Source organism: Pieris brassicae, chromosome 12 (assembly GCF_905147105.1).
Source record: "Pieris brassicae chromosome 12, ilPieBrab1.1, whole genome shotgun sequence".
NCBI classification, from domain to species: domain Eukaryota; kingdom Metazoa; phylum Arthropoda; class Insecta; order Lepidoptera; family Pieridae; genus Pieris; species Pieris brassicae.
This window is the reverse complement of record NC_059676.1, coordinates 10,223,877-10,248,870: the sequence shown is the minus strand read 5'-3', so window position 1 is coordinate 10,248,870 and position 24,994 is coordinate 10,223,877. Positions and strand designations below refer to the sequence as shown.

Sequence of the window (24,994 nt, the reverse complement as noted above, 5' to 3'; positions counted from 1 at the left end):
GAACTATTTATTCTTCTTCGAGATTTGTTTATGTTTATTTGTTTGTTATATGTCCAACTAATGAAGTATATTGATATTATTAAAAATCTCACACATTTCAAACCTGGATAGACTCCGTCCCTGTACTTGTCATGTTTACATGCACTACAAACAAGTCTGTCTGTACATCGCTATTGATGGGTTTGGGACTACGAACTATGGATATGGTATTTCCTATTACAATATTTATTTCTTCTCTATTAAATGCGCGAAAATGCTGGAAACGCTGGGGCCACTAGGCAAACAGTGCTCTGCTGACTGGAGCATACTCGAGTTAATATCCGATACGAACAGAATCGTATTGTATATCCAAAACTTATACATTCAGTTATAAAAAAAATCAATGGCGCTACAACCTATTTAGGTCTGGGCCTCAGATTTCTGTATCTGTTTCATGACCATTTGTTAATCGAATAGTCAAGTAGGTTATCAGCCTTCTGTGCCTGACACACACCGCCGACTTTTTGGGTCTAAGGCAAGCCGGTTTCCTCACGATGTTTTCCTTCACCGTTGGAGCTGATAATAGAATAGATAGAAAGAAAATCCATTGGTGCACAGCCGGGGATCGAACCTACGACCTCAGGTATGAGAGTCGCACGCTAAATCCACTAGGCCAATAGTTATAAAATACCATGTATTTCGGAATTCATTTAAACAGTACATTTATCATCTCCTACATATGTTCTATACATATTTGCTTTTAAATCTGCTGCAAATATAGCTTAGAAGACGCACATGAAGACTGCTGTTGACCCAAGTACTAGATAATCAGCCTCTTTTTTGCTTCATTGGATGGCGGCATTGACCTCTCTACATCCACAGCGAGCTTGTACTTGACGATGTTGTCAGTCTACCTAATCGGTAGGTCGCGCGGTCTTTTGTTCCGAGTTTTCCATTCAAGGAAGTGTTTGTTGCGCGCTATGTGGCCACCGCCGCTTAGATGTCGTAACAGCCTTTACCTAGTAGCTCACGCCCGTCTTTTCAAATACTAAATATATAATATTTTAGACAATGCAACCGTGACTCCTCTGGCATTGAGTGTCCATGATACCACTTAGCATCATCCTGTTATATAAAAAACTCATTTTCACTTCGTCTTTAATATAAATTTAATTTAATAAAATATAATTTAATATAAAAACCTTATTGGGTAAACCATTTTATTATTCTTACTAAACGTAACGGAACATAAATAATAGAAACGTTTAGTATATAACACGGAAGTGTTGAAGTCAGGGCCGGGTTTAGAGGTCTGAAGGCCTCCGGGCAACAAAGGCGTGGAGGCTCTCTGGCCCCAAATTATTTTCTAAATAAAATGAAGAAAAAAAACAGTCGAGTTTTTCAATCAATAATTCATTGTGAAACCAAGATTCTTTTAGTATTTAACAAACACATAAAATATATCAAAGGAAAAGTTGTTTACAAGTGTTTACTAGTCCGCATTGCCCCGACTGCCCTCCCCTTAATCCTGCCCTGGAAGTCTTCGCATAACAACTTACTTTATTATGAAAGAAAACTAAACCCTACTTGTCTTAAATCAAATAATGAATTTTAGGTCCGAGACCTAGAATCGTACGCTTAAACCCACTCTGTATAATTGAAATTATATATTTTAAAGAATCAATCCAAAACTTTAAAAAAATATAAGCTGGGTTAACTAATCGCAAAACAGGTGTAAGTGCAATTCTTGAATTCCCACAAACTGTAACGAATCTCGTTTAAAAAGCCCTAAACATTCTTCGTTGGATTAAAAAAAGTAATCCGAAGCCCACACGCAATCTAAAAGATACAAAACCCCGTATAAACATGAAACTCACCCCTTCAAAATAAAAGATACGAACGCGTGAACGCACCCAAAAAAAGAACAATAGCATTGACAATTGACAAAATGGCTCCTAATTTGACATTAAAAAACGCGCCAATTCAACACAGATAATTTATTGATGTTTTGATAATGGATGTTATTAATGATGTTTTTAAGTCATACTTTTCAGACCATAAATAATTTTTAAGAATCACGCTACAGTTGGCAGGTTTACAATTTGTTAAATGTAACCGGTCGATGTGTTAATTTGATATTTTTACGCTAGATAAAGTTTTAATTTGTCACTTAATTAGGATTAACGGTTTGAAGACTTTATTGTTGTTCAGAATACCGGTATTTTAGGCGTGAATTTTTACAACGTATTGAAACAAAATCATTAATATTAAATTAATACGACGATGTCTTGATTTTGACAAAGACTCTGATCTAAGGTTACGTTAACAATATATATATATAAACTTTACATAATTACCTTCGAACTTAAATGCATATAAAATTAAAAAGTCATAGTTCAAAGTTCAGAGCTGTCAAAATTGAAAAATAGAAAGAGTTTTCATGGAACGTCAAAGCGTTCGAATTTGGAACGTTGAGTTCAATCAGCGCGGCGCTGTACGCGGCAGCTGCCACTTTGTTGCGTTCAGAATTTTCACTTTTTCTTTTTTTGTAGACTACAGAGCAAAGTTTAAATCGATGCTGTTGTAGGGAAACTAGGGTTGTCATGCTTTTTTATACGAGAGCATAAACATAGTTAGTCAACACGAATAAAGAGGTAATTAGTATTAACATAATACGTAAATGAAATTATTAGGTGAAAGACAAATATTGTAAACTATTTTCTATATAATCAATGTATTAGTTATTAGTTAACTTCTATCTTCTATGTATCACTTAACTTCGAATGAGTCTCTTCTCTGAAAAATAATAAAACTAATACCTAGTAATTTAAAGTAACCTACACACAAAAACAGTTTTTCCACCATAGTTGCCAAAACATAATAATAGTAATAGCCTTTTAATTCAGATTTAAGCACGTTGTTTCAATCTTCTTTTTGGTATCTGCGTGCTCTTGGCAAAGGTCTCCTACAAACCCCGCCATTCCTCTCTGCCATGTACCACCGGCTGTTCCTTAAATTTTGTGTATCCACCTTCTAAGCTGTAGTCTTATTTTTCGTTAGCTGTACCTTGGGTACCAGCTTAGTACTTTTTTGGTCCAGTTTTCTGTTCCTCTTGCCATGTGCCCCGCCCATTTACACTTTAGCTTATTTATTTTTATTGTAACATCTGTAACCTTAGTTGTTTTTCTTAAAGCTGTATTATTTTCTTCCCTATCAAACATCGTTCCATCAACCTTTGAAACACCTGTAGCTAAAACATGGAACATCATATATACCTGGAAGATTATAGAGATATAATAATTAACGCGTCCTCAATGTACCTACAGACTTTGTCCTAGAATAAAGTGAAATATGTAGAATAATATATCCAGCAAGTCATAGTTAAACTATAGCTTTTGTTTTTATAATATATTTAAAGTAAAGAAAACATATATACGATATTACTACAAAAAAGGCCAATACAAATACGATCTCTTTGCTGTCAACAAAAAAGTATTCATCTCAAAAAGGTTTGACTTCTCAATCTATAATTTATGGCCCTTTAATTTCACATCTGTGGAGTCGTAACTTACATTTGTATTCAATAAATGTATTTCACGGACGATTTGGTAATTAATTTTTACAAGGGAAGATGTGATTTTGAATATTTGTATTCATTTTTAACTGTACGACGGAGGGGAATGCTTTAGATTATTATTATATACACGAAATCGATTCAGTTTAATTAGTGTTAAGTTAAGTAAAGTGTTAGTGAATTCAAATTATTGTTACTCTGGGCTCGATGTTAATTTGTAAAATTGTGTTAAATTCTTTATACCTTATAATTTATTTTATTAAGACACCTATAGGCGGGAGCTCCCTAGTACCACTACATCCACTTGACCGTCAGCCTTGAACGAGGAGCAGTTCTAATCATCGAAGACCACTCACTTTCCGAGCGGCTTGATCCCTTGACGTTGAGTAGAAAGGTCTCCCTGTATTTTCTACCGCATCTGCCATGGAAAGTGTTCAGAGGAGCTGTTCGGATTGATCTCCAGCTAAGTTGTCAGTGTTGTTGTAAGTGTTGGATGTCACGCAGAATATGAAATTGCATATCACCTAGCCGTCCGTCGTTTTTCAAATGAGCGTTTCTTAAAGCAATTTTCGCCGCGTACCAACACTATGTGGAACTTGACCGTTAAGCCCGTTAAGGTATTTCCGAACTAATCCGACTTAAGGTCGGCTCGGTTTAAAGGCCGGCAACCAACTCGCGACCCTTCAGGGTTTTTTTTATTAAGTAGTAGGAGGCAAACGGGCAGGAAGCTCTTCAGATGTTAAGTGATACCGCCGCCCATGGACATTCACATTGCCAGAAGTCTCGCAACTACGTTACCAGCCTTGATACACTGTTTTCCTTGACTCTAAAGGCAGCTGAATTGCAAGAGATCTCTGAATGGAATCCGGGACCATCGAGATTTTCTAATATTTCAAAACACACAACATTTAAAATATAGCCAACTTTTAAATACTATTCTAGTATATGAAAAGTTGTCTGTGTCAGTCATACGGGATACTCCGTTCAGAGAGTACCTGCTTAGATTATATATCCGCGTCTAGTAAATAAACAATGAGCTTTCTTAACTTGACAATTGCGTGAATTCTTTCAAAGTTCTTAGGTATATATATATTATATATAAGCGGGATGACAGTGCCTCTGGGTAATTGCAATGGACTGCATGCTTATTAATTTTAAGATTTAATATACTTATAAAAGTTAAAAATATAATAATTAGGACAATTTTGTAACTAACATATTAATAACCATATGGAATGTTTTAATAAATAAATATAAGATTGTAAGAATTGTAAGAAGAAAAAAAAAGAAACATGCCTTATGTTTGAATGTCAGTTAATTATCACTTTTTCCGGAAATCCTTCTGATAAGATAAGACAGTTATCCTTTGTAGCCCTAAATTCACGAAAAGATTGATCTATATATATTGCCATGTATTAAACAGAGATGACAGCAATCGTTATAATTAAATATTCTATTCTTGGTTGAAATGACTTAAGAATAAGACTTAAAATTCTTAAAATTAAATTTTACCTTATTTGAGGACTTTTCAGTTTTAGTTATCTTAAATTTAAAGTGCTACCATCTGTAGTCGAATAGCACAACCATCTGTTGTCAAGAATCTGTAAATAAGTTTCCTCTTAACGATACCTTAAAGTTTTTGATTTCTATATACTTTTATTATTAATTCAATGAATCCGAAACAAATAATACAGTTATGATATGTAGACATTTCTGATGTCAGCGCCATCTAGCGAATTATTCATAAACTAAAATGAATCGCCACGAAACATACCATCGAGAGAAAATACTGTCCAAAAAAAAACGTTTATTATTTTATTAAATCTTAAATATCGCCTTAGAAATGCTTCCGGTTTTTAACGCCTCCAATGCCGATTTGTATTCTGATAGTGCATATGTTTTGACACCAAGATTTTCGTAGTTCAAATACCTGAAAAATCATATGTTTAAAACAAATTACTTTCTTGCATGCACAAATATGAAATTTTTTAAACAAGTTGATTGATTTTTAACAATAGAGAGATGAACTCAAAATTTTCATCTTTAAAAAGTAACTTTTTAACTACTACACTAAAAAGCATGGAATGTAGTGTTTAAATGTGACCAACTTAAAAAACATTACCTGCTGCCCATAGCACTTAACAGTCCAAGTGCTTTAGGGAAACTGAATGGGTTAATTTTAACACCAATAATCGTCAATTCCTTATCGTATACAGCAAAAGGATTGATTCTGAAAAAAAATATCAAAGCATCAAAATCACTAACAAAATATAAACCCTACTAACGCAAACTAAAAAAGACTACAGACTCTACAATTGCGAAAATTTAATGTAAAACACTTACGAGGCCTGGTGTGTAGGAGGGCAACATCCAAACAGAATATATTTGCCGCCATGTCGTAAATAGTTAAATGACACCTCCATCACTTTACCGACACCTAAAATCGTTTTCAAATATATTATAAACCCGTTTTTCTAAATGTATAAGAGAACTTGTCTTGCGTTTATTTATTTTAAATTCATTTTTAATTTATCGCTAAATACAGAGTTAATATTTCTAGTATCATATAGGAAACAGAACTATTCTGTTTACGTTACATTACGGTTTATAAGTGTATTTGGTTACCTATATGAACAAGGTTTCTTTGAGTTTGAGAAAAAGATTTAATTATATACCGGTACAATCAATGATGACGTCATACAGCAGCTTCTCCGAAGCCAGGACATTTGGTGTTATTAATCTGTAGCCAGTCTCTGAAAAAATCACCATAAAGTACAAAATAAATGAAAATGTAGTAATTTCCTCATTCATTCGAAAACCATTTTGATCTTTGAACTGTTTTTTGTAATCTTAATATAAGTGTTAATAATCAAATAAAACATATTCAATAATCCAATCGGTATAATAAAATATTATATATATATTTTTTTTTTAAATCCCAATCAAATACCGACGAGCGTCAGGTACAGAAGGCCGACATAAGGGTTGTAGCGCTACTGGTTACTATTTGCTATTCTACTTATCATTATAAACTGGTTTAAGGCGTTTTATATTTAACCGACTTCAAAAATACAGGAAGAATTTTACCGTACATATATATTTTTTTATGTGTTCTCGGATAACTTCTTCATTTATGAATCCATTTGATAATTCTTTTTTCATTGGAAAGGAGATATCCCAAAAGGAAATCCACAGAAATGGGATTCCATTAAGGGAAACCTTCAAAAATCTGTTCAAAATCATATGAAATGATTCATTCGAAAATCTATTTCTTTTTCCAGCTTACTTTAAGATTCAGTAGTTACTAATTATTTATATACTGTTAAATATATAAAAAGTAAGGAATTCATTAATAAACATACCTAGTTTCTTTACAATCTCGAGTCTAGTTTTGTTCATTTCCGAAACAGTCACATCTTTGTGTCCCTGAAGATGAAGAGTCGTCAACCACAAATTACCTAAAAAAATATTTAAGAATATATCATTTACTTTCTGTCCTTATCCGATTGTGGCGAGAACATAAAGGAAAGATATTAGTTTAATTGTTTGTAATACAAATAATAGTTCAAGTATACTTTTTTAGGTGTCTTCTCCTTGACTATGAAATATAAGTCTTGATTACTGAAGGTTGTGCCTAACCCTAAAAGCCCTAACAGATACGCTGACTTGCCGGCTCCCCCCCCCCCCCATCTTTAGCCTGTCTCAATGCATTAAGTTGGCTGGGTTAGATTAAAATATAAAAAATAAGAGGCTGAAGTGCAAAATTTCAAGCTCCTAAACAAAATTATACAAAAAAATGTGTTATAGACTATACAGAAAATTTATTTGGACAAATCGGAGAAGGTGGCGCCCTCTATTGTCGGGAGGCAAAAGACACTTTTAGTCACTGCGGCGGTGGTGTAAGAAAAATAATTGTTTATTATACAAAATTTTAAAAAGACTCAGTGTAACCATTGACTGGCTGATTTGAAGTTCGTAGTGAGTAAAGTCCAGATTTTGTATCTTAGCACTCGGAATAACTTCTTACCGTGTTTTTAGTCCAAGAATGTAGATGTCGCTATCCTATGTTTCTTTACAAATGCGACTACTACATAATAAGTTGCTATTTGAACGCAAAGGTCAAATAGAGATCAATTAATGTCGTAGGTGACAATAATAACGTAATGCGCAAATAACAAGCGAAGCTTCTGTTATAACGACATCGAAGAGACTACTCATATTTGGTGGTAGAAACTGATAGTCGTAACAGCCGATAACGTTGTTATATATACAAAATGCAATAGAATTCAACCGGGAACCTTTAGTTTGGTCAATATAAATGTTATATTGTTCTATATGTTGTCGTCGTAAAAAGTTTTTACTGTAAATATAAAAATCTGACTTCGTGTTTGTACATATGCCAAATAATAACCAACTAGGGGTCCTAGATAAAATATAACTTTAATACTGCTTAATAACAATAAAGATAATTGAAATGTAAATAAAATAATTTAGATAAAACACTATCGTGTGTCGTAATTTTTATTGTTTATGTTTTTAAAGACGTAATATGTTTATCAAAATTGTGTTATCATATGTCAATAAATAATTTATACGGTCTGTTTGTGTATAAACAGTTTAAGTCGTGAGATTTAATTTTATAAGCGCTAATTAAAGATTTAAGTTGCGGCCTGGGTCACCCCAGAGCTGGCTTTCCTCGCTCATCGAATAAGTATCGCAATACAATTTAAAATCATTTTAATTTTCTATTCATCCATTTTAATTATGATAACAACTATGTAGACATACAACTATGTATTACAATCAACCGTAATGCATGATTTTTTTAAATATCTTTCGATATATCGGGACAACGCAGACATGGTCCTGAAGGAAATGACAGTCGTGAACTCGATTTCTAACAAAACAATTATAATTAAGCTTTGTGAGTACAGAAAGTTTTTCACCTACTTACAGTGCTTATCAGAGTTATCTGAGCGTAGGAAACTATAGAAGGTATGGGACGTGAAAAATACTATTATTAAATAATCTAAAAATATTATTATTATTAACTATCTGCCTTAATACGATGTGTTTACTTAGTTTACTTTTTTAGTAGAAATGTACATATGTAACATTTTGTTTGCTTTAAAACTTTAATACTAAATTAAAAGGCCTTCCCTCAAAGGCAGCCAACGCACCCACTAAAAATGGGTGTTTCTGGGCTGCGATGACTGCTCGTTTTGAGTGTCCCGCAGGTTTTGTTACAGTTTTCAAATTTTCCCCGCATAAAAACCTCAGAGTTCTAGGAATAAATCCAGTCCAGCCGCCATCGATTTTAACGCACAGCAACATATTTTGCATTCATTTTTATTTATATCACTTTAACCGAGGTGAAAATACATGCCTAATATATTTTTAATACATATTTACTTACCAATAATACCGGCTCCGACTACAAGTATCTTGGTACCTATTGGAATTGGTGCAGCTCGGTCAAAGCCGTGTGAAACACACGAGTATGGCTCGCACAGACCCGCTGAAAACGTCAGTAATAGTATCCTTCAATCTGTCTTCATGATATCAACGATTCGACAGCAGTTAAAATGATATTCGTATAAAATCCAATAGATTTTTGACGTACCGGAGTCGGATCTTATTTATTTATTTATATAAGCTTGCCTTGAGCCTAGGCACGCTGGTACATTGGTCCATGAAGAAAAAAAATGACTCTTATAAGCAAACACTGAGAGTAGTGTTGTCATAGTGGTCAGCGTGACTGTCAACCGGTGGTAGTTTAGATTCCCGGCTCGAACGATGAAGGAAAACATTGTGTGGAAACCGGCTTACTTTAAACATAAACAGTCGAAAGCGTGTGACAGCCACAGGAGGCTGATCACCTATTAGATTGACAAGTAATCATCAAACAGGTACAAAAATCTGAGGACAAGACCTAAAAGGTTGTAGAGCCACTGATTTAGTGTGACTATGTCAGGAAACGTTTATTTCCACTTACCGTAGTGATTTTTCATGCTTAGTCTCATTTCTGAATGTTACCCTAAGACCCAGGCAATAAATGTAAGCTGGCCATAAGTTTAGATATAATGACGTCAAAGGCAAGTGTACATAATTCTTAAAATCTAAAAAAGCTTGAATAAAATATGTTAAAACAATTTTAATTCAAAAAATGTTCGAATGAATTTTATTTCTTTTAACTATTTTTCGTTTTGTATTCGTAATACTTTATACTAACCCTGCTCTGTAGTTATTCCATCAGGTAACAAATATACCTGGTCCTGTGGACATCTGACATACTGGGCCCAGCCTCCATCCTTCCAAATGCCAATGGTGCTGTTAATTCCAGCAGTTAAACAGTACTGGTAGTTACCGTCGCGGCAGAAGTTGCAGAGGTTGCAGGCGCTGTAGGGTATTGCGATTGCTTTTTATCTATTTAACACCGTTAATCGCATGAAAAGGTGTCAATGTATAAGAATTTTAGTTGACGTTACACAATCTAGATGGTTCGTCACGAGCCATGATAATATTAATATAAATATATAATAATAATTGATGTCCAAAGACAGCGGTATATTCATTAATTAATTATAAAAAACGCACGATTAGCCATATAAAAATAGGCATGCTAAATGTCATATTAATTATCATGATGTCATTGTTGTCAATTAAGTTATTTATAATTGTTGTCAAAACTTTTGACTTAAATACTCTACGTATAAAAGCGCCTTTGCCTTTTAAAAAAATAATCACGTTTTATTTGAAAGCATTACAAGGCAGTGATCTATAACTTCTGAGTAGGTGATGAATCAGTTTGATAGCCATTTCATAACGTGTTTTAAATACATCGTGGTGCATACAGGCATGTTGGACCCTCGGAATATACGGGTAAGTTTCTTTAAATGAATTATGTTGAATAAATGGACTTTAGGATTCATTTTTATTTATTAGTTTATATATATTTTAATTCATTATAAGTGAATTGAATTCAATTTAACAATAGTGTGTCTGTTAATAACTGGCTAGTATTAATTATGTCAACACGGATTCGATTCGACACGTTCGATTCCCAGAAAGATAAGCATGAAATTGGTTGATTTTAAATAAATCATGTGTGAGACAGAAGTCCTGAAACTCACCGATTTGGATCTACAACGACCTTCTGTCCAACCTTGAAGATCGATTTCTTTCCCACTTCATGGACAACACCACTAAACTCGTGGCCTAAGGGCAGAGGTCGTTCCTTAGATGCCGGAAATTCCCCCTAAAATATTTTTTTCATTACAGCCTTTCGTGTAAAAAATATTTCCCGTAAATATTTTTATGACCAACACTTGTATAAATTTCAAATCCAGCTCCTCAGAGCTGGTACTGCCTCGCTCAACAACAATATCGTAGCGAAGAAATGCGACCAGGTTTATGTACACTGCCACAAGGACCAGACTTTTTCTGTTTTAATTATTATGTTTGGTAAGTGTTTATTAGGTCAGGATTGATTAATGCTCCTGGCACACGGGCCTAAGCCAAGTGAAGACAGTTTGTTATGGTTTAAATTGAAATTTGCGGGTTATTCGTGCTGTAAATTTAAATGGTTTCGACCTGGGGGCCTCAGGGGCCTTACTGCCGTGACTGCCTTAAGATGTGTGTACAGGACAACGTCTGGCCGTCCGCTAGTTTTGTATACAGTGTTTAGGGTTAGAGTGCTTTAATCAGATTACTTCTTAGCTGTTAAACAATTTTGTGTCTTCCACGAAGTGTCAGCTGTTTCATTTCTGAATCAAAACTGAAGGTAATATCATACATGAAACCTACCTGTATAATATGAAGATCGGTACCACAGACTCCAGAATATTCGACTTTGACAATGACATCATCATCATTTGTTATCTCTGGCATTGGATAGTTCTCGACATATTTAAGAGTGAGGGATTTCCCGTCGAATACTACAGCCTTCATTTTGTATCTTCAAAGATTATTATTTTTCTAATGATTTCTGTAATATAATCATGTTTGTACAAAAGTAAAAAGTTAAGATAAAACAACGAAAAAAAATATCGAAAAAAAGTTATAATTTAAAACAAATTTCTCTCTATTGTGGGGTCCCCTCTTTTGTGTAGGCCCCGGGGCTATTGCCCCGGTTGCCCTCCCCTGAATTCGGCCCTGTTTATTAAAAAACACATGGGGAGAAGAAACATTAGTAAATTAGCGAATATTACAAGGCAAAAAGGGAGTTTATTACGCTTTTACAACTATACTGACTGACAATAATTATTTACTTATTGCTGACACTTATGAACGCCAACAGAAAGATGTTAAATTTATTCTAAATTTACATTTACTACCAGTTCGCAAGTCAACGGCGTAGAAGTACTGGCATGAAACTCTCCGCGAATCTTTTTAACGGCATATTTAACTATTTTTGCCAGAAGAAAGATTTATACTGCGTCCATATTGCATAAAAACTTGTGTAAACACACACATCGAAATATCTTATATTGAAGGACCATGGATATAGCGAATAGCTAGCTAGAATTGCGTATGTCGTAGCGTAGTCCTCAAAATTTGTCAAAGTTTATGTTTATTAGGACTTTTTTGTAGTTATTATTATATCAAATAAATATTACCACAAAGACGCAAATACAACTTAGTATATATTGATAATTATCTGCGTGATGGACCAATGTTTCGGGTTTAAGCTAAGAGGTTTAAATTATGAAGATCAGGGCGTACCAAAGACGGTTTGAGGATATTTTTTAGGAAGCAGCAAGACCGACTTCATTTAACGGTACCTAGCAATTTAGTTTTTACTTTAATATATTAAGTTGTTGTTTGCTTAATTTGTAATTTCAGTTTTTTTTTAATCTACGAATATACCAACTTGGTTGTTTCGTTTCGTTTGTTTTCTTTTATAATATGTATAACTGTAATATTACTTATAAATAAATATTTTATGAACTTACAGAAACCGTCCGATTCTTAACACAGTTCTCTTCAATCTAATTATTGTTGAGCGTTGATAACTTGTTACATAATTACTATTGTGACTATATTTGTTGACAAACGACGATTTTTCATATTAACCAAACGTTTTTATTGAATGTTATATTGACGATATTTTAGGTATGGCGCTTATGTCATTAAAGCGCGCATCTTAAAACGTAGCCGTTTCAATTAAATCTAATAAATACTATAATATTAGTGATTTAATTGTAACGCGAGATACTTGTTTGATTTATTTGTCTCAGATAAAGCGGATCTTAGAAGAGAATATCCATATCCGAATCTTTTTAGCTCACACTTCATTAACAGACTGCGCTGGGTTGGTGACTGTGGGGTCTAAGTAAGCTGGTCATTGGCTTAATGCTTATCTGTCGCCAAACACTGGTAGCCTTGGACATCATGGCTTCCACTTCCAAAAGAGTACAGGTCGATTTTCTCGCCACGCGGCGCTAACGACCGCTCTCTTGCCTCCGTCAATGTTCCAGCTATTTTGACGCCAACAGGCGACTAGACAATGGCAAGCGGCCGGATGGGATGTCATGGATCCCTTGGAAGATTGGATGTGCTTTGATATGGGATGCTACTTGTCTGGACCCGTAAGCCCCGTCTTACCTTCCTTGGACAAGCAAAATAGTTCGGGCGTAGAGCAGGCGGAAAATAATAAACGGCTCTAATATAAGAGTCTTCCGAACTTCGATATTATTTCTTTTGAATGAGTGCCTCTTGTACCGTGGGCTTCTAGATTTTAGTTGGCGCCTGGTAAATAGTACTGGTGAAACCAGAGCTAGTGCTTTCCTCGCTCAACGTTCCTTGCAATACCGCGAGGAAATACTGCCAGCGTTAAAGGTACACTGCCACACGGACCAAATTTTTTACAAATTTGTTTAAATTTTCTTTTGATTCATTTTTAATTATTACTATGTAGTTTAGGAAATACTGTATATTATGAATAAAGTTATTGTCCACAAAGATTGGTCATGATTCATATTTTTAGACAACTATGATGTTCGTCTTAAAAAAGAGAAAAATTCTGGACGCAACTGGGTTTTGTCTATGCTGTACGACGTACGCAAGATTACGGATGACGGCAGCATATATAAGTGGTGAGTAACGAGTCTATTAACATGATCTTTAAAATGATTTGGTCAAGGTACTTGTAAAGCTTCAGAAATGTATGGAATATAGTCGGGAACGTCGCTTGGGTAGGCGAGGGCTACCCACTAGAGAATCGGAGAAACCTTTTTTAAATAAATAATTTATGTAAACTTATTTTTGATAGCTTAATGTATCTTAATGTTTAAACGTTTCATAGCCAGGTCTCTTCGCTCATGCAATAGAATGTGTAGTTCTTGTATGTTTATTCTCTCACTTTTTCTAAGTTGATATGTTCTCCTGCTTTTTGGCGCCAATCGTTGGTAATTGTTTTGTTTTTTACGTATGAACTAAATTGTTTTCGTGCCAATATTGTTTTTATTTTTTTATTTGTGTATAAAAGTATATTATACTTTAAGTAAAACAACCAATAAATTCTATAAATATACTTATTTTTTACATATCTTGTCTTTGTGTTTCATTTTATAATTTATCCAACACACTTTCTGTACCTTTTTCTGACCCCATCCCACCTTGACATTTCGCTTGTCGATGCCCTTGATTAGGTCAGGTATTATACTTACGCAAAAATTTAATACATATGAGTATACATATACACAATTGTATTTATATAGTAAACAAGTCTTTAATAAAAACATAGCATTGTCACCCATTAGTATTATTGACCAAACGTAAATGGTTTGTTTTTGTAACCCGTATTTATCTTATCATAATTATATTACAGGATCAACTCGTGGATTTTACTTAATTGTTGAGTGAAAGTTGCTTTAAAACTTTATCGTTTTATTATTTTAAAGTAGGTTTACGTCTTACGTATTGCAAGCGTTAGAATTTAACATTTAGATAGGGAAAAAGACTTTGAGTTTGTCTTTCTTGGCCTAGTGGCTCACTATCAACCCTGAGGTTCCCACTTTGAGAATACATTTATGATAAGAAAAATAAGAAGTTGCGACCGATTGCATGACCCAAAAATCAACGATGTGTCAGAAGAAAGAAAACAGATTAAAAAATCTAAGGCCAAGACCAAGAAATGTAGCGCCACTGGTTGTTTTTGAAAAAAAAAATTAACGCATGCGCATATTTAACAAATTGGTTTTATAACTTTTAGATGATATCTGACACCTAGGTATCAAGTTCGACATTGACATTGCTGTCGAATTATTCTGTCGTGACAGTGACAGTTCACACATTATTCGAAAGGTTTTTTGAATTTTGAACATTCGAAAATCGAATATTGACGAGGAGTGAAGCGTTGTTTTTAAAAATGGCGTGGTCTTTTTTGAAATATTTTGCCGTTGTTTTCTATTTGATATCGATTGGTAAGTTGTCTGAACAAATTACCGCATATATTGTTTATGTGCATTTGTTTAAAAGTTCGACGCATCAGAAGAGTATCTTTCATTGCACCTTTTGTTTTGTTACCTGACACACCCAGTTTTTAGAAAAAGAACACTATATAAGATACACATCCCCAAAAAGATTTTTAATGTTTAAGATCAGAATAAATTAAATCATATTATATATCCAAAAGTTTTTGTTATTTTATAATTTCTTTAAAAATCCTATTTATCGGCGTCCTGGCGTAAACAAACAATGAATATTATCACAATGTATATAATTTACTGAAAGTCTAAACTTCATTTCCACTAGGATATTAAAAATATTCCGAAGGCCTTGACTGTACGCCCAAAAGATCTTTTCAAACAAACACAAAACCTGTTTATTCTATGACTGTTTGATATTATACCTGTATTTTGATATTATTTGAAACCCTATTAATTATTATCAAATATCTCTTTAATTATAATTTAACTGCCTTAAGCTTTGGTGAATTTAAATACGAATAATAATTGAATAAATTAATTCCAACTGAAACCAACCAACCACTTAATTTGGTTGCTAGGTTCTGGATTGGGACTTTGCTTAAGTAAATTATAATATAATTTTAGCTAATGCACAGCGTACTCCAACAATATCACATATCACTCAAGAACAGATCAGAGATATTGGTGGACAGGTAGACCTGGACTGCTCAGTCCATTACGGTCAAGATTATCCTGTACTGTGGGTAAGTAAGTTCTTTTATTGTATGCATGCAGAGGTTATACTTTTGGCAAATTTAATCTTGAAGGAATTTATAAAAAATATTGTAGCTGCCCAATGGGTAAGTTTGCTAAAGAAGCGTACTGTTATAATATGTAAATTTTATGTGGTGTATAGTGAGGAGGTAAAATGTCCAGTTTCATTAAAAGGCAAAAAAAGTGGTGTCATAACAACAAGTTGAATTAGCATGGTTTGTTCTTGTTATTTACACTTTATTTTAGCTTTGTTGGTGTATGGAAAGCAAAATAAATAGAGAATATTCTTGATATGCTTTATATCTGATGCCTAATACAGTAAATGTATTCACTATCACTTATATTACTGTTTTAATAATAAAAGCAGAGTACAAACAATGTAATATCATTTGATACTTGTGGTTTGAAACTATACAATTACTCTTATTGTGATATTTATTCTTTTGAGAAGTTCAATGTAAGATGATGATGGAAAGAAAAAACAAAAATTTGCAAATTAATGAAGCTAGCATGTTATTAGTAATATTGTAGCTACAGCAAATATGGAAAAAAACTAGTCTTGTGATATAAATTTAATATCAATCTATTTTCAGCCCTGACACTGCCGTTTTATCGGAGAAAGTGATAAGTGTCAGGTCAGGTCACAAGAGCTATCTGTAATATTTTTATATGGAATAACTAAACAAAAAAAGAAAGTAGACTTTCATTATATTAAACATCCTCTATCTATATATAAATATGAATCCCTATTTCCCTTGGTCAGAGCATCACGCGTGAACGGCTGGACTTATTTCGCTAATTCTTTTTTGTTGTTGTTTTTGTTATTGTCAGGAGGTTCTTATGAATGAAAATTGCGCGGAACATTTAAGAATACTTTTGTTGTGATAGCAAATTTTCTTTTCATTTCATTCTTCAAACTTTTTTGGTGTAACCTTATGTCGTTTGACATAACATTGACAGAAGGCGTGCTGCAAATGTCGTCAAAGAGGATGTAAGAAAAATTAATATCGCTTAAAACATTATGCTTCGATTGGAGTCATTATATTGATAAATTACATATAAGATAATTACAGTCGCTAATTGTTTGTGGCATTAATATTGAAAATCCATGTTTTTCACATAGCTGCCGCCGTTTTATGTCGCCATGTCATGGAATACCAACAAAACTATCTACATACGCCAGATAAACAAACAAAGAATGTTGTATATAATAAAGCATTTTTAGTTAATTATACCAATATGAAATCGATATTCATAGTTAAGACAGGACAACGTCTGTCAGGTCCGCTAGTACTGTATAAAAAATTATTTTTAAAGTTGTAATGGTTAATCATTACAACTATGCTCTATTGTCTCTAATATCAGGCTATACAAGTGAAATTAGTTTCCTATAGATAAATCTACCAAATATACAAGATTTTAGAGGACAAAGCCTGTACATAATATTATTTTTTTAATAAATGAACTGTTAATTAGTTAAGAATGACAAAAAAATCAAGTATGTGAGCATATCTTTAAATTAATATATTGTATATTTTTCCAGGTTAAATATGACCGTCTGAAAACAACAGAGTCATTACCCCTGTCTACCAGCTCTGGTCTTATTATCCGTGACTCCCGGTTCTCATTGCGTTATGATGATGCCTCGGCTACGTATACCCTTTCTGTAAGTTATTGCATTATACAATACCCATCAAATTTTTGTATGAATTATTCTTCATGGTTCATATTTTAATTTGTGTCAAGTAACAATCTCGTCTTGAGTGATGTCAAATATGTCAAACTTTATAATAAAAAGGTTTCACAGCTCTTGAAAGTAAATTGAGGTTTTGTTAACGTTTTAGAATACCTATAAGTCCATTGACAGTTTTCATAGAAAAGTCTTTATTACTCATTCCCATTCAAGATTTGAGCCATAGACCTCAAAATCTACAGAACATGTACAGACGCTAGGTCTAGTGATACTACAGCATAAGTAATAAACCTATTAACATAATATGTATTCAATGTTAAGAAATATATAAAATTTTAGATTAAAGATATCCAAGAGACGGACGCTGGATGGTACCAGTGTCAAGTAATAATCACAGTGAGCAGCATAATATCAGCTGAAGTGGAGCTGCAAGTGAGAAGGCCACCGATCATCTCTGACAACTCTACTAGATCTATTGTCACTAGTGAAGGAGAGAGTGAGTTTGTTTAATTTTGAAGCCAGCCAGCAGCATTTTGCTATCAGAGCACATATAATAAATTTAAATAATAATTAAAGTTACCTTACATTATCATTTGAAGATAATTCCCAAATGGCGAGAGCCAATATACTGAGATACATTTTTTTCAACAACCGCAAATAATTTGGTCCTTCCGATAAATTTTTGGTTTAACATAGATATACATAATTAGGTACACAAATGGAATGCTACTCTGATGGTTTCCCGCCCCCGAAGATCTCTTGGCGTCGGGAGAACAACGCCATCCTGCCTACTGGAGGCTCCATCTATCGGTGAGTTCTAACTTCATAATGTAGAGAGATTCTCGAACTTTCTAGAGAATTAAAAGTGTTTTCAGTATCGTAAAACCGTTCCTAGGATTCTCTATAATACAGTAAACTCCCTTATAAAACGGTTCTCGTATTACGCGATTTCAGTCCCTCGTATCATTTAATATTTCTGTACTGTGACATTTAGATTTTTACGTACTTATTCCGTTCACAACATAGTTTTTCTTAATATTCGATTTAATTACCCTTTAACGAGAAAAGTTAAATTTGTATATAACGCGTATGTGAGGTCTTTAAAGCGTGTTATGCTAGAATACTCATACAATGCATTTTCTATAGAACTAACGTGTTATAAAAGGGATTTCTGTAGAAAGAAGTCTTTAAATACATAAAAAGTCAACGCGTCAAATTATGCTTGGAATAAGACCCAAATGCTTTTGGAATTGGTCGTCGCCGAATCATAGCTATGGCGCAGGCGCAATAGACGATGCGACAGCCAATCATGTCACAGCAGTTTTCGAACAAAGGATTTTTGCTTCGAATAGATGATTCTAACATACAAATTGGACGGTTTTAGATGGACATACTGCTATCTTTTGACACAGGTCTGGAGTGTTTAAGCAAGCCCTACTTAACTATTATCTATATTTCTTTGTGAATTAAAAAGGACTATATAATCATATGTATGAGTATTCTAATACAATTGTTTTATAAAAATTCGAATCATAATAGTCAGCAAACTTACAAAGTCGTTACTTTTTATTTCTAGGTTAGAAAGCTGAAAATAAATGTGTTGTTGTGTTTTTTCAGTGGCAACATTCTGAAAATCCCAAAGGTACACAAGGAAGACCGTGGAACGTACTACTGTGTGGCTGAAAACGGTGTGGGCAAAGGGGCTAGGAGGAATATTAACTTGGAGGTGGAGTTCGCCCCAGTTGTAACCGTCCCGAGGCCCAGATTGGGACAGGTAAACTTATACTTCTTATTTGTGTATGAACAATAGTGGAAGGAAATATTGGAATGTTTGAACAAGTACTTATTTGAGACTAAATATACTTTACCTTACTACATATCTTAGCATGACTTTGAGTCGCCAACACAGACATGGCGTACAACTCTCAGCTACAATCTGAAATACATGCGCATACACACACATTCACGCATACTTAAGGTCTTATAAGACTTGTGTTTGAATAGTTGTAACACTAAAACTGCTTTTTCTGAAAAAACTGTTTCAAATATGTACCAGTGGCTTGTCTTCCCACAACTCAGGGACTCATTAATGTGGGGACTAGCGATAGATGAATTTTGTCACAACCTATATGTAATGTAATAAAGATTTTATTTATTTATAATATTAGTATGTTCAACATAATAATTCTGCTCCATACAATTTAATGTCTGAGGTAGTTATCTGTCAGTGACATTAAGCATATAATAAAACCAGTTTTAACACCCGATTCTTATGAAAATAAACGGTTATAAAAACATTTTGTAGTGAAACTTCTTTATGAGGGTAATTTTTTTACGGATGAAACGTCACGAAGATGTGCAGCGTTTTTGTCGAAGAAAAGAGAGAGAGAGCGGTTGAGATCGAATGAGAAAGGGAGATCGAGAAAAATACAAGCTATTTGGTTTTGTTTAGTAGTTACATATTAGAACTTTAGATGTGACAATTTTGTCGCATAACGTCTTGTGCAGTAAACGCATTTATTTATTTATTTGTATTATCATTAGCATGTATAACAGTGTGTAATTATATATATTGGGGCTTTTACCTTAGTAATAATTAATTTATAAAGAAGTTTCATTTCCGACATGTGTACTTTGTACACACGCACTTTTTTAAGGCACTAGGCCGACAGTAATTTAAAAAAAACGATTCTCTTATATTTTATAAATGATGTTTTCAGGCTTTACAATACGACATGGACTTAGAGTGTCACGTTGAGGCCTACCCTCCTCCGGCTATCACTTGGCTCAAGGATGAAGTGCTTCTGTCTAACAACCAGCATTACAGGTATGTATTGATGTTTTATATTGCATTTGCACTTTTTGTTTTCTCTTTAGTTTTTTAGGGCTTTTTTAATCTCTACAATTTAATAAGAAATGAACAATTTCATTATTACATTAGAAAATCATGTACGTATATTGTTTGATTTAATAATAGAGAATTTTGGTTTTAATCTATATTAAACACTCTCATACAACATTATAAAATGTTAATTGCTATGTAACAAATGAATGCAATGTAACAGTCGTACAAGTAGTATTTGGTTTTCGATGTAGTGGCTCCTTTCTAACTATTTTGTGTAATTAACCATTTTGTGTATGCATTTTCCTGCCTCACAATTATAATTATTTTATAAATATCCTATAAACGAATTATTCTTATTATTTATGAGGTTAAAGGTTACTTAACCTTTAAGGGTATAAATATGAATTTAATATATTTTTACGAGTTCTTAGCAAATGTATAGAATAGAAAAAAGAATATTAGGTCCATACATATGAAAAAGGTTTTTTCATACTGACCACTTTGTCCTCAAATTTCCTCTTTGGTTGGGAATTTCATATTCAATTTGTACAGATTCACTCGTGAATTTGTTTGAACCATAATTCATTTCATTTTTATTTTTTGCCCCGTACTCCACGGCCCTAGTATTGTCTGGTTAAAATAGCTCTTACATATTGAAAGAAAACAATTTTTTACCGGATTAAAGCTATTTGTATTATTATAAACTTATAATTATTTTAAAATTTTCCGACGTTTCGCGTGCTTTACAGCGTCCGTGGTCACGGTGATGAGGGTCAAAAGTATCACAGCTGTAGAGAAAGTTGTGTTATCTGTAATTATTTCCCCGGAGTTGATACCAACTCCGGCAACTCCGCACGCGAAACGTCGGATAATTTAAAATTATTATAAGTTTATAATAATACAAATAGCTTTGATCCAGTTTAAAAAAATCAAAATATGTTTATACAGTTTACATATAACCATTTATTCGAAATTTGGATATCTTCTTGCAAGGTAAAAAAATCATGTTCTGTTGGGGCAGTCGAAACCGCATTAAAATATTTTTTCCCGTCCGAATGTTTTTTTTTTTTGGTATATGGATCAATAAACTACCAATGAGCAATAGAACATTTTTGACTATTAAATATAATCTATTTAAAAAAAATCTACTTTACATTCTTCTCACGAAACTCCAATTTCATATGTACCTAATATAGTATATATATACGAAGTTAAAAAGTTTTTTTCTTAAGTAAACATTGTTTAAAGGTTTCCTTCATTCCTTTCAGAATATCTCACTTCGCGACAGCAGACGAATTCACAGACACGACGCTTAGAGTAATAACTATAGAGAAGCGGCAATATGGGATGTTCACTTGCAAAGCACAGAACAAGTTGGGAAGGGACGAGGGCAGAGTCGAGTTGTTCGGTTAGTACCCTGACATTTGACAGTTGCTACGATTGCCAAACTGTCAATGATTCATTTTCATATTGACATATGTTTTGATGTTCGTCTTCACGTTCGTTTTTTTTTTATTTTTTTTTATTACGGTTGGAATGTCATTAGTGCTAGATTTTTATGCAATTTATAAACGGTTTGGAAGATAACCAACATTTTTAGCTGTACTGCTAATTGTAGCTTACAATTATTAACTTCTATAGACAGGTAAAATGCGCTTTATGTAGAAAGCTTTGCAATTACGATTGGAAATAGAACCTGTTGATAATGCATTGTTAAAATTGGTTTTATTTAATTTTTAGATGATTTGGCATATTTGTTCTAAGATTTTTATTATTAATATTTTTATAAGTAAGAAAGCAATGCATGGCATGAACTTATGTTTGTATGTAGAAACAATTATCCCGGTGTGTCCGCCGGCGTGTGGCCAAGCGCGCTACGGGGCTGCAACGTCGCTCGCGCCCTCCATTGAAACGGTCGCTGTTATGTTCACGGCCTATGTTTTATACGCCTTCCGGTAAGTTGCATGAGTCATTCATTATTACCCTTATTCATAAAAGTCCCTATTGATTATTGCTTGATACTTATATTTTTTGTTTTTCAAGAAAAATTCCCAAAAAAATCATAATTTGGCTCCACCTCAGTTTTGAATGATTGTCTTTGCTGTTTAACTTTTGTTGAATTTTTGGGGCATGTTTTGTTATGTAGACCAGAATACTTCCATTTAAGCAAAATTGCGTTATTTTTTACAAGAATTATATATCTAAAAAAAAACTCGCACATCTGCATCTGTTTCAAGAATTTTACTTCTTGACCATAATATTTAGGTATCTATCTGACACATCTCAATTTTCATTCTAAGGGTTTCAAGACTTACGTTAAGAGTGACTGACATTCAGACAGTCATAAAAGACAGACAGACAATGATGACTAACTAAACACACAAAATAATAATAATAAAACTTTCATTCATTTAGAAACGAGATAGCGCAATGTGTTTAGGATTTTGACACACTAGAGTCACGCTTAGTGCTTAACCTCGTGAGAGATCCCCTTAAGACCTATCAGTTTTCTCGCATAATTTCACTAGTTAAAAATAATAATTGTGTAGATGATAAAATCAGCCTTGCACATACATAGGGTTGAAAATAGCTCAGTAATAAATTATATATTATTTCGTTTCCAGAGTCGCCAATACCAGACATTAATCACGCCGGATTACGACTGGACCCGGAGATCTACGGAAACGGAGTGACCCACAAACTACACATATCGTTGACAATTACACCGCTTATTTACGTTTATAGATTTTACAATCAATAAAACAGTGTTGCTAGATGAAAAACTAGAAATGCTGATTTTGAAAATCGAAATACAGAAATTGCAAAAAACAGACAAATATAATTTTTAAAATAAGAATACTGTATATGTTGCTAAGAAAAAGTGTTGACAGAACGTTCGGTTTACAAATATTAATACACATACACAACATATTGTCTATGTTCAAGTGTTGCCAGTAAATTGCAACATCTGTATTTTAATTTAATTTTTAATAGAAGCAACAATATGCCTTACGATTCAACGACTTTTGAAAGGCAATAGGACTAAGAGTAGTTTTTGAAAATTTTAATATTCCTGTGAAAATCAAATCAATTTTCTACACAAACATAGTTTAAGGTTTTTAAACCAGCAATAATTTTTGGCAAAAATCAATTTTTAAATTAAATGTACAAACAAGCTCAAATCTTATAAAATTCGTACAAATTTTGAGAATCTCAATTTTATATACAAAATTATTTACATTTTTTTAATGAACTAAATTTTCGTAGTAAGTAACTTAGTATGTAATTTTATATTTTTGTAAATTTAACATGTATTTTAACTTTGCATTTTTGACAACGCCTGACGTAAATTCCAATTGAATTCTAAATATTCGATTTTTTATTATAAAATCGAGACGAATAATATTAAATTTTATATTAGACTTTACTGTTAGTGCAAAAACTCTGTGGACTCCGCGTTAAGTATGAGTTCCGTATGTCTCGACAATGGATTTCAACATTAATGTCTAGAAATGGTACCAAAACCGATGTAGTTATATAAAACTAAATCTAGCCACTGGCTGACTGCGCTTTTGACGCCAGATCAAGCGTAAATATATTTACGCTTAAAACAATTAGCGCTTACTGCCTCATCAAGCTTTTCTGAAAGCGAATCAAAACTCGGATTGAAGACCAAATCTAGTGCTTTTAAGATTCTACAGCGAATTTCGGGAATTTTTATAATTAATAAAATATAACATTTTCTGTGTAAGTAAATCCTCTGGGCGTCACCTCTAAGCCATTTCTAGTGTTCTATAATCTCAATAGGAAAAACCTAATATTCTCCTTGTTCTAGAACCCACCAAATAGTACCAAAACATACAGAAGTTACCATACAAAAAAGAGGCATTCCTTAAAGCATTTATTAACTTTTTTACAAGTCATTCCAAATTATTTTATTAGACTGGTTTATTCCATCCATTTGTTTTACTTAATATTTTAAAATTAATTTAGATATATTTTTCAAAATTGGTTGAATAAAAAAATACTGTAATATACTCTGTAAGACTTACTGATTCCAACTATTTACACATTCAAATTCTATTGGTTAACCGTGGTACGAAAATATTAAAATCGGAATCCTTATTGAACTTACAGAGTAAGCTTGCTGATATGGATCTTTTTTAGACTTAAGTGGACTTTAACGTTCTTGCATTTTTCTTAATTATTTTGTAAATTATGTAATGTATTTTTTTTGTCTTTACGCTTACGTTCATATAAAATACCATGTTACGGGATTAATAATATTTTTTGTTCGCTTAGGACACTTGACCCTGCTCGAAACAATATTAATAATCCCGTACAAATACTATGTATAAAGCTTTATATGACAAGCCTAATATAATTGTTAGAATGGGTATGGCTAGTCGGCAAAAGATGCGCAGGAGTTTTAGAGATTTTTATCTGATAAAATACATGCGCGAACTTTCACCCAAAATCTAGCCGGAGATGAAGACATTTTGTAAGCTTACAATAATTAACAATAGGTTCTAAATCGCGTAATTCCCCTTTTAACAGTGATTTATAACTGTGACATGATTTACCGTATGAAATGTTTGCAAGTGTGAAGTTTTAATAAAGACTTTTTCAAATACGGCTTATTATTTAATCCTGTTTATGGAGGACGGTTGGTGTATTGTTCCTCAATCCAGACTAATCACTTATTGCCCGAAGACCAC

At 33.2% G+C, this 24,994-nt stretch overlaps 2 protein-coding genes across 2 annotated transcripts; one reads left to right on the top strand and one right to left on the bottom strand.

The window, feature by feature from the left end:
- Nucleotides 1-5,343: 5,343 nt before the first annotated feature.
- LOC123717133 (D-arabinitol dehydrogenase 1-like) lies at nucleotides 5,344-12,618 on the bottom strand. Its single transcript, XM_045672960.1, has 10 exons — nucleotides 12,508-12,618; nucleotides 11,360-11,540; nucleotides 10,687-10,811; nucleotides 9,786-9,952; nucleotides 8,970-9,071; nucleotides 6,916-7,011; nucleotides 6,229-6,306; nucleotides 5,897-5,990; nucleotides 5,676-5,783; nucleotides 5,344-5,483 (listed from the first exon to the last, which is right to left on the bottom strand). The coding sequence occupies exons 2-10, from the start codon at nucleotides 11,501-11,503 to the stop codon at nucleotides 5,372-5,374; spliced, it is 1,026 nt and encodes a 341-aa protein (XP_045528916.1). The 5' UTR covers nucleotides 11,504-11,540; nucleotides 12,508-12,618; the 3' UTR covers nucleotides 5,344-5,371.
- Nucleotides 12,619-14,750: 2,132 nt separating this feature from the next.
- Nucleotides 14,751-24,901, top strand: LOC123717560 (lachesin). Its single transcript, XM_045673622.1, has 10 exons — nucleotides 14,751-14,979; nucleotides 15,610-15,728; nucleotides 17,282-17,404; nucleotides 17,771-17,927; nucleotides 18,142-18,241; nucleotides 19,049-19,205; nucleotides 20,152-20,258; nucleotides 21,545-21,684; nucleotides 22,108-22,231; nucleotides 22,901-24,901. The coding sequence occupies exons 1-10, from the start codon at nucleotides 14,925-14,927 to the stop codon at nucleotides 22,920-22,922; spliced, it is 1,104 nt and encodes a 367-aa protein (XP_045529578.1). The 5' UTR covers nucleotides 14,751-14,924; the 3' UTR covers nucleotides 22,923-24,901.
- Nucleotides 24,902-24,994: the final 93 nt, after the last annotated feature.